The 10,805-nt window shown below is 41.7% G+C and overlaps 1 protein-coding gene across 1 annotated transcript; it reads right to left on the bottom strand.

The window, feature by feature from the left end:
• Nucleotides 1–1,344: 1,344 nt before the first annotated feature.
• On the bottom strand, nt 1,345–10,131 carry PLP1 (proteolipid protein 1; the record flags this gene model as incomplete). Its single annotated transcript, XM_079764565.1, has 7 exons — nt 1,345–1,416; nt 2,756–2,821; nt 3,623–3,696; nt 4,157–4,325; nt 5,488–5,644; nt 6,649–6,835; nt 10,068–10,131. The coding sequence occupies 7 exons, from the start codon at nt 10,129–10,131 to the stop codon at nt 1,345–1,347; spliced, it is 789 nt and encodes a 262-aa protein (XP_079620691.1).
• Nucleotides 10,132–10,805: the final 674 nt, after the last annotated feature.

Below are 10,805 nucleotides of genomic sequence, written 5' to 3'. Positions count from 1 at the left end.
TAAATCATCCCCCACTAGCTAGAAAGAACAATCAACTAATTATTAAAATAAAAGGTTATTCAAATTGAGATTAAAATTCACCAGATCTGTTTCTGCAAAAGGCAGAATAATTTCTAGAAAATTCCAGTAGATGTATGGAACTAGCCAATTTTACATATCATTTGTGATGTTTAATGTCCAATTTTCATTAAAGAATCATATTCAAAGGATAATTCTCCAGACCTTTCTGATACAGCCCTGACCAAGTGATAAACAAACTGGAAAATGTGAAATGTGCATCAGTCTGAAACAAATCAAGATCTTCAAATCACCTACAATGACTGAATGGATAATACCCTATGAGAAGAGCACCATTGTGAAGGTATGACAGAGGCCAGAGTACACAAGTAATTAACAGAAAAAAAGACATGCTATCCAAAGAGTTATCTATCTTGTGTCTATCAGAGGGCTGGCTCCATATACACCATTAGCCACTAGCAACTGCTGTTACTTAAGCCAGTCTTTTTTCATCTGAGCTAGTTTTTCTCTATTCTCAGCTCCTTGGAAACCACAGGGTTGTCATGGTAGCTGTTCTCAAGGAGAAGGGAATGAGAAAATGCTGACAACACCCTGTTTCTCTTCTTTAACGAGGTGTAAGGCAAGGTGCCCCCTCTGTCTACACAGAGACTATGCTCCTTTATGCTGTAAGTAAGGTTGGCTGAGTTAGGGCTTAAATAGTCCTTCGCCATTGGGGTCTGTGCTCTCTTTCTATGGGTGAAAGATCCTTGCTTTGACCCCCTTCTCCCAGCTGCAATAGGTAGATTTGGGCAAATGCTCTTATTGTTTTACTGGCATTCTTTTTTTTCCCTTCTAATTTCAGTGGTAATAGGGAGACAGGACTGAGCTCTCTGTTTTGCACACCAAGGAGAATATATTTGGTCCCTATAGATGATAATGGGGCCAGGTACATTCCTTCTCTCTACTTGAGCATCTTTCTTTCCACTTTGTTTCCATCAGTGGAAGTGCCCTTTGAGAAGAAAACACTCCCTGGTCCTCAGGAGATGCTTGTAAGTTGAAGTAGAACCTCTGTTTCTTTGTGACTTGTAGTGGTGGAGTCACCATCTTAAGCATTTCCCAATTCTAGCAGGAAACAGCTGTGAAGCAAAATGACTAAAAGAGGAACATAAGAGGGGAGAGTCCACAGAGAGACATCAATCACCACAAGACTCTCCTTTCTTGTTACACTCATCAAGTAAGAAGAGGGCCAGTCAGTGGTAAAGGCAAAGAGTTAACATGGGAGACGCAGCACTGTAGGCTGTGTGGTTAGAGCCTTGCTGTTAGAAAAAGGGAAGTTTCTACAGGCGATCAGAACTTGGTGCCTCGGCCCATGAGTTTAAGGACAGCAAAGTTGTAAGTGGCAGCAATCATGAAGGTGAGCTGTAAGGAACAGAGAGAGAATATGAGTAAGAGTAGAAAAGGAAACTTTCTCTCTCCTCCACTCCTTTCAGGAATGAAGAAGTGATGAAACAGCACAGCCATGGTGGCTCAATGGTTGACTGTCAACATATAAACCAGGAGGTCATGGGTTCGATTCCCGGTCAGGGCACATGCCCCAGTTGTGGGCTAGATCCCCAGTGGGGGGTGTGCAGGAGTCAGCTGATCAGTGATTCTCTCTTATTATTGATGTTTCTCTCTCATTATTGATGTTTCTATCTCTCTCTCCCTCTCCCTTCCTCTCTAAAATCAATTGAAATACATTTTTTAAAAAGAAGTGATGAAATAAAGTCATAGCTAAATAAAGGAAAAAGCCCTGTCCTATAAAATGCAGCATGTCCCAGGTTTTTGTCCTATAAATGTCCCAGGTCCAGAGAACCAACTCGGCCTGATTTATTCCATACTATGCTTGGCCTAGCACTGACTTTTCCTGAGGGAAACGTAAATGATACGTAGGTCTGCCATCATCTTACTTTCATGTCTGAGTGACCTGGAATCATAGAGTGCTTGCTGCAGACACACAGCCACACTGTGCAACACAGCCCTCCAGTGCATCAATTTATTTTACAAAATGAGAACCAACTAGACTTTATAAAAACCTCAGCAGTAAGGGCCAGGAGTTCTGTGAGCTTATCGTTGCATATTCACCACTTATTCAATGACTTCAGATAAATTGCCTCACCCTTCATTGCCCTAGGCTTTTAATGTGAACCATGAATGCACTACATTGACACTGTGTTGTAACACCAACAACGGAACTTGGGACATAGAATCACATTATAGCAATAACAGTTCTCAGACTGTTAGGGAGTCCTTCCCATATTTTCAGGAGAGTAACTAAATCCCTTGGAAAGTGTACAAGATAGAGTCATATTTACAGTATATAGAATTCCAAGCTTTGGAATACTATGTTTAGTAATATTTCAGTGTTCTTGAAACTGATCTGACCAGGATGTGTTGGGAATTAACTGTAATGTAGGATTGCAAAGCATTTGGCAATATTACATGCTCTGTAAATGCCAAATATTATCATTCTTGTCTATGAATCTCTTACCTCCTCTTTCCTCATACCACTTTTCTTGTCCCTGCCTAATTTCTCAAGTTTTTATGCCCTGCCAACCAAAATAGAGGTATACAGTCTCTACACTTTGCTGTCTCTTCCCAGTAGCTTCTCTCCAGAATTTCAAGGTTAGAAGGAGTCTACCTTTTTGCCTTGCAGCATAGCTGAACACCAGCTATCCCAGGACCATTTATTGGCCAAGATAATACAAAGGCAACTTACCAGTGAAACCAGTGTGGCTGCAGCCCCCACAAATGCAGCAATAAACAGGTGGAAGGTCATTTGGAACTACAAGAAAATGCAAAAGGAAGAACTATTTCTTTCAACAGTAAAAATATGCTCTGCTATATATCATAAACACAGCTTTCTGAATAAATGCTGATATCTTTCTGTGTGCTAATTATGCATCTCTAAGTTGTCACTTCCTTGAGTGTAAGCCTTCCTTTTCTAAATGTACATCATAATACTCAGAACACAGAATACTCATAAAATACACATAAAATATTTTAATCAACTGGTTTCTTATAATTGTGCCCAGGGTCCCAAAATTTAAAATCAATGTCTTGTTTTCAAAGAAATTATTCACTGCCTTCTTCCTCAGGATTACTTTTAATCCTTTGATTCATTTGTGTACAATATCCTGCCTCAATACAATGTTTTTCTTCTTCAAATGCACTGTTTTTACTTCACATTGGAGATTGAGAAATTCCAAACTGAAAGTGTTTTTGTAAAACCCATGAATATTGCTGTGCACAACCCATTTTCTTCATAAGGTTTTTAACTAAAAGAATAAAAATTTCCACTTGGGAGATTTTACCATTAAGCTCTATCTATACCTAAAGCTACAAATTTCTCTTTTAAGGCACGAAGTCTTGAAATGAATGGCATTCTATACAGCTCTAGGGAACATACATATTTTACTATCTATGCTCATTGGCTCAGGCACACTAAATCAATATTTTGTAGAAAACCATCTGCCAACTCAAAATCGAGCAAAGAGAAACTGTGGTCCTTAAAATTAAAGGCAATGGGAAGGAACTTGTATGGTACTAGGCATTCCACTGTAAGTAACCCAAATGGCTCACTCACCTCAGCTGTTTTGCAGATGGACAGAAGGTTAGAGCCACACACCTTGCCAGGGAAAGCATTCCATGGGAGAACACCTAAGTAAAATATACAAGTCAACTAAGGTGAGCTTCATGGATTTGTAGGGCTACATGGATACTTTCCTTCGGAGTCTTTCTTCCAACTTTAATCATCCTGGCTGAAAATTCAATCCTACTAACAATCAGGATTCACTTTTCTAAGGATTTACCAAAAAATAGAAGGTGGTATTTAACAATTGTGAAATCTTATATTTGTTATTGAAATGTACTGCTGGGAACAGCAGTCAAATAGGGTAGAGCAGTGTGTACAGTCAAGAAATCCCGCCCCCTTCCAAGAAGTTTCTTTCGAAGGGAAGAAATCTCTCCAGTTTGAGTGGCGAGGGTTTAATAAACTAAGGTCTAGGCATCCCTCTTATTTTCCCCCATAATTATCACCCTCCTTACCCCAAATAAAGAACTCAATTAATATGCTTCCATAAGAGGATTGAGAAGCCAAGACACCCATGCACTAACTCACCATACATTCTGGCATCAGCACAGAGACTGCCTATACTGGCAGAGGTCTTGCTGGGGAAGGCAATAGACTGGCAGGTGGTCCAGGTGTTGAAGTAAATGTACACAGGCACAGCAGAACAGGCAAACACCAGTAGCCACACAATGGTCAGGGCATAGGTGATGCCAACAAACTAAAACAATTGACATGGTGTGATTAGAAATGAGCATTAGCCTGTAGACATTGAAACACAAACTGGGAGATCCTGGAGTGGTATGTGCCAGAAATGGAACCAAATTCCAGAGATCTCCACCATATGAAATTAGTAAGCAGGGCATTTCTGCCAAATGTCATTGGCAGTATCTACTAGAGAACTGGCCCTGGGTGTGACAGAGGGTGGCAGGAATGGGTGGGGATTGGAGTGAGAAGGATCCCTGGGTTAGAGAGGTTTCAGGAGATTTGTTGGGCAGATAAGGTGTGAAAAAATCAAAACAGATCTTGAAAGAAAGTCGTGCCATTTCTTGCCTTAGGCTGAGCTTAGAAAATGTTTTTTTGTCACAGAACTTAGTCATTAAACAAAGCCAATAGGAGATTTAAATTTCAGATTAAAAAACCAACACCTTTCTAAGCCAACTGCTGGCCATAAAAGACCACCACAACCCACAGATGTTTAGCCCCAAAAGGAACCTTTAACTCTAGAGGCTGAAAACCAATGTGTGCCTCAGTAGAAACATGGATAGCCCCCAGTCAAAGATGAAGCGTTAAATATGTAAATTTGTCCTAGTTCCCCTGGGACCTTCAACAGTATAGGATCCCAGAATATTGTGAATTCCACCTTGGAGTCAATTATTTAATTTCCATGATTCATCCTCCAAGATTAGCTACCTACATTTCAGTCCTATGGGTAGCATTTTAGATTCTTGGGCAGTCAGATCTCTTGTTGTGGTCCCTCCTAGGAGGGGAGTTAAGGGATCAATAAATGGCTTAGAAATGGTCTGATTATACAAAGTATCACACAAAACTCATGCTTTTCATTTTGAGATGAAATTTTCTAGGGAACTTTTCAAAGGTGAGGTTAAGCCAGCTGGGCACCACGTTCTTCCTGACCTCGTTCGGCTGTAGCCATCACTTCCTCACTAAAAGGCCAGGCACCTGGAAAGGGCCCAGTCTTGGGTGAGGGTGAGGCCACAGACTCACGCCCAATTGTCCCCCACCCCTTGTTATTGCCACAAAATCCTGAGGATGATCACCTTGTCGGGATGTCCTAGCCATTTTCCCAAACAATGACACACCCGCTCCAAAGAGTGAGCTTGATGTTGGCCTCTGGAACCCCTCCCCTTCTGGCCCCCTGTTACCGTTGCACTGAGGCCCTTGCCGCAGATGGTGGTCTTGTAGTCGCCAAAGATCTGCCTGACTGCGCCGGTGGTGTAGAAGCCCTCAGCCAGCAGGAGGGCCCCATAAAGGAAGAAGAAAGAGGCAGTTCCATAGATGACATACTGGAAGGCATGGATCCTGCATTAACAGATAGACAAATGAGACCAGAAAATCTTATTAATTGAGGAACCAGTTCCCTTCCTGCATAAGTGAGATGGACATTTAAGTGAGCACTTAAACAAGATTAGGGAGTCTTTAGAGGGATCACAAATCTCCATCTCCATGCTTCCACCTTGTCTGGATTGAAGTAAAGGAAGATAGGGAATGTGCAGCCAGAAGCACATGCTCCTCAATCCACACCTTGCTCACCCTATGACCTGAACAACCAGAGCCCTAGTCTCCTTTGCCTGACCTTTTAAAGATGCTCCTTCAGAGGAGAGAAGCGTTGGACAAGAAAAGTGATGAGGGCCCTGGCTGGTTTGGCTCAGTGGACAGAGCGTTGGTCTTCGGACTGAAGGGTCCCGGGTTTGGCTCTGGTTGAGGGCATATGCCCAGGTCGCAGGCTTGGTCCCCAGTGGGAGGCATGCAGGAGGCAGCCAATCAATGATTCTCTCTCTTCATTGATGTTTCTATCTCTCTCTCACACTCCCTTCCTCTCTGAAATTAATAAACAAATATATATATTTTAAAAAGTGATGAGGAAACAGGAGTCTAACTAGTACTAGGAATAAAAGAAGCTATGACTGGGTATGTGCAGACTCAAGTGGGGTATCAAACCAAGAGCAGTGGCCCTACTTTGTCCAGTCATTTTACCTCCCCCGAGTTCTCTATATCTACCACTTTGGAGTCTCCAACTCAGTCAATGTTAACCCTACTGAGCAAAATTTAGAATGCATGGAAGAAAACAAGGGGTAGGAGCTGGGCTAGCAGGTAGACCCCTACTTTCTGAACTTGGCACTTTTCCCTTATTTGGGGGCTCAGATGTGGAGTTGTGACATAGGTGAAATCTGCACAGAGAGGAAAGACTCAGGAATCCTTTCCAGTGCCACATCAATCCCCTACTTGTCACTAAGTATGAGTTCTATATCTCCCAGATGGAGAGAAAAAAAGAAAGGGGTTTTTATGGAATGACAGGTACTTACACATTGATAAGATACTCATAGTCCTGGTAGTTTTTGGAGAAATAGGTCTCAATTAGTTTTTCTGTACCAGTGAGGGCTTCATGTCCACAACCACAGAACAGTGCCACCCCAAAGAAACACAATCCAGTGGCCACCAGGGAGGCAAAGGGGGCCCCTACGAGACATCTTGCACAGCACTCTAACAAACCTGGGGAAGAAGAAGGGGAAACAATCAGGAATGTACAATAGGAAGGTAATGCCACTCTTACCTCTCTGCCAGACCTGTGCTCGCATGCATGGATAAAGTGTCACCCCAGAGTCCAAAATCAGGAGAGTCTAGAACTTTAGGTTTCTGGAATGTGAGACTGACCCCAGAACCATACTTTGTTCCATTCTTGAAAATAAGTCCTTTCTTTTAATTCCCAGAATTTGTGTGTGTGTGTGTGTGTGTGTGTGTGTGTGTGTGTGTGTGTGTGTGTCGGGGGGGGGGGGTATTAATAATCAATAATTCAAGTAGCAAGCCAGAGAGATTATGCAATCATTCTCTCCTGTCTTATCATTCTTATTTGTTTTAGTCATCCATCGACTCTTATGCAGTACCTACTATGTGCCTAGCATTGTGCTAGGTGTTATGTGAAATGTGAAGACATAAACAACAGATTCAGTCATATGGGAATCTTGTTTACTGAGAAGAATGAGTTTGGTAGAGGATGGCTCCCTCTGGCCTCTTGGCCTGATCCCCAAAAGGTACAAGAAATAAAAATGTTAATCTCTTTAGAAAAGAGTTCTTTGTATGTATACATACACAATATACAAATATACACACAGATTTTATATATATATTCATATATCATATCATATGTATATATGATATATGAATTATTTTGCATTTTTATATATGTATATATGAATTATTTGTATATATATACTAGTACATACACACAAATAATCAGCAAGTGTGCTGAAAAGTGCTATTTTATAAGAGCATTTTGGAACTTGTTACAAAAAGAAAGTAAATTGTATTAATTTTTAGGTTTGGATTTTCATACAAAGCTCACTTGTCTATACCAGGGTACCGGGAACTAGAGGACTCCTTTGCCCAACCCTATTAATACCAGTACAGCTTCTTTTTATCTCTGAGTGCTTAACCATCTGGTGGTTTTTATGGCAGAATTACATCAATGTGAACAGTTTCTGAAGGACCAAATTATCACTATCATGGAAAATTGAGATAGACGCATTTATTTGTTCTCGGAGCCACAAAATGAGTGAGTCCTACACCCACCATCCCCTAAAATGACAGCCCTTCCTTAGTCCTCAAAGAGCCTCTTCCTCAAAGATTCTTATATATCACAGCAGAGATTAAGCATGGAAGCTCAAGCCAAGCAAAGTAAGTAGTTGACATTTGTAGCAGAACTGAATTTTTTTTTCCAAGAATTGTTGTCAGAAAACTTGGCCTCTATTGGAAGCAATATGTAGCTGTGATGCCATAAGTGAAAGCAGAGTTTACTTAGTGTAAATTTTACAATAGTGCCCGGTAAAAGTGTCTCATCAAAGTGAGCCTGTGGCATACACACACACACACACACACACACACACACACACACACACACGCATGCATACATGCAAATATGAACACATATGCATGTGTATACCAAAAGAAAAAGACATTTGAAATTTATAATTATTCTTAGGAAACGTTCAAGAAATTTCACAACAGGTTAAGATACTAGATGCATATTATAAGTCAAGAAAAGGAGCTTGGAAGTAAACAGTGCTGCCATCTTCCTTCTCTGTCTCTCCAAGTCTTCCCCACCCTCAAACTCTTAGACTCTTCTAGTAAAGAAGTTCTCTGAAGCCTGGGTTTGGGGGAGGGGAAGGTCAGTGACCCCACTGTTCCCTCTCTCCCTAGCACAGGGTCAGGGCTTAGACAGAGCCCTCCATAGCTCCCCCAAACAAAGAAGCCTTGTTTCTCCCAGAGATCTCAGGAGCCTCATTGGTATTCTGTAGGGGCCCACAGGCCTGGGGGTGGGGAGGGGGTCATGCCCAGAGAACAATGGCAGAACTGTTTGTTTAGAGTAAGGAGAGCCATCCACCCTGGGCAAGTGACTATCCTGTGCCCACTCACTCACCCCAGCTTTTTCACCCTGGGAACGGCTAAATGGTGGTGCAGGTGTGATCAGGGATGGAAGAACTTGAACTCTTGCTAACCAGAGAATTCCACTCTAAGTTTTAGCTAATGCCCACTCCAGTGTTGTAAAGATGAAGAAAAATCCTCTTTAGTGTATCTGATCCCTTGATCATCTCCACCTAACCAGAGAGTATCATATGTATTGTTCTTACTGGGTGATAAAAGGCTAAATCTTGGGAGCAACTCTCAATCACCAACTGATACTCTTCCTTTTCACGTCCATTTTTCATCTATTTTCTTAGAGTTCAAATAACTTAGTGAGTCCTTTTCTGATCTACTGGCACTCAAAGCAAGGGGCAAGAAGGACATAGGTTTTAATGAGTCTCTAATGAAGTCAGAAATATAAATGGCCCTAGATAAATCTATCACTGTTGAGCGATAAACAGTTCAACAATATTGGCACAAGCATCAGATGTCCATCTCTTCACAATTGAAATGAAGTGTTTGTTCTGGGGGCATGTAAGTTAATCAGAAGTGAAGAATTTGTCAATCTGTCCAATTGAAAGAAAACCAAATTTTGGGTTCCAAGTTGGAAAAACTCAGAACATGCAAGAAATTGTGTCTTCATCAAAGTAGTTGACAATCAAAATATCCTGAGAAGGGTCCATTGGTACACTTTCATTTTTCACAGCCCAAGAAATGTCCATGGGAATGTGGGAACAAGAGCCTAAAGCCATAGGCTCTCCATTTCAGAATCCTTCATGGTTGGAAGGGTATTGGTGTGATTCAGGAAGGCTGTAAGGAATTCTGGAGAAGTTCCTTATCTCTCTCAAGAGACAGTCTCACATTTTCCATGCTAAGTACAGTCTGCAACATAGTAGAGTTAGCATAAAAATATATAGTAATAATATTATCCAATGTAACTCAGTTCGATTAAACCAACTAATTTTGACTAGAGGTCATAGAGAAAAATAATGACCCACACCTAGTGTTTTCCTTTCACTTCTGTTTATGTAGATTCAGTACAGTCATTAAGCACATTAGCAGTTACCTAGATCCTAGAGACACAAAAGGGAATTATAAGGCCCAGTCACTTTCTTCAATATCCTTTCAGTCTTGTTAGAGAAAACAAACTTATGTCTGTGAATCAAAGACCAAAGCTACCTATCATCTTATGTTAAAATGTATATAACCAAACCCTGTGGGCAAAATGTAAGCAAAGGGGAAATATTCATTGTTAGCTAGATTTATCTGCAAACTCCCAAAACTAGTATAATCAATCTGTGATAGGACTTCAAGCCCTTCTCACCAATGTTCTTCACAGGAGTCTGACAAAGGTTGACAGCACTATTGTGACTCTTATTCAGTTCCATGTCCATCCAAGAGACTGTGTTGACCCTGATGCTGTCTCTTTAAGCAGGAGCCAAGAGCTCCCAAACCCTCCTTTCTTTCCCATGCCCTGGGCACGCCTCAAGGACCAGCTCCATGATGGTAATTCTGTGTGAATCTGGGAACTCATCAAAGGGAGGAGAGGAAGGGCCTCATCGAAAGGGATGGTAGAAAGAGACCGATTGTGCTTTACACAGGCTCAGCCTGTCCCTTGAATCCAGCTGACAAAGGGAGAGATAGAACCCTATACAATTGAACTAAACAACAAGCAGGCTTATTGAGTGAAAAACTGGCCCTATCTCCCTAGGTCTCTAATCTGCACTTACCCTCCTCCCAGAGCCCACCCCTTAACCTCACTCCATGAACAGAGGCCTCCTTGATCAGGGTCTATAAACAGTTGACAGGGCCAAGATGCTAGAGCAGCCGTGACTGGTACTGGGGATGGATGGGGATGGGGGGTGGGTACTAGGAATAAAGCAACAATCAGCAGGAAGTACTAGTGGCAAAGACTTTTGCTTCTGGCCTTATCCTGGTCAGACAAGGCCCTGCCTATAATCTTGTCTTTCCTACGTGAAATCAACACTTATACCACATTTAAAGGCTGGAAAAGGGCCCTACAGTCATGGGACATGACAATTCAAGCCTGCTAAATAGACAA

The sequence above is a fragment of the Cnephaeus nilssonii genome (assembly GCF_951640355.1).
Source record: "Cnephaeus nilssonii genome assembly, chromosome: X".
Taxonomy (NCBI): Eukaryota; Metazoa; Chordata; class Mammalia; order Chiroptera; family Vespertilionidae; genus Cnephaeus; species Cnephaeus nilssonii.
This window is presented reverse-complemented; position numbering and strand designations above follow the sequence as displayed.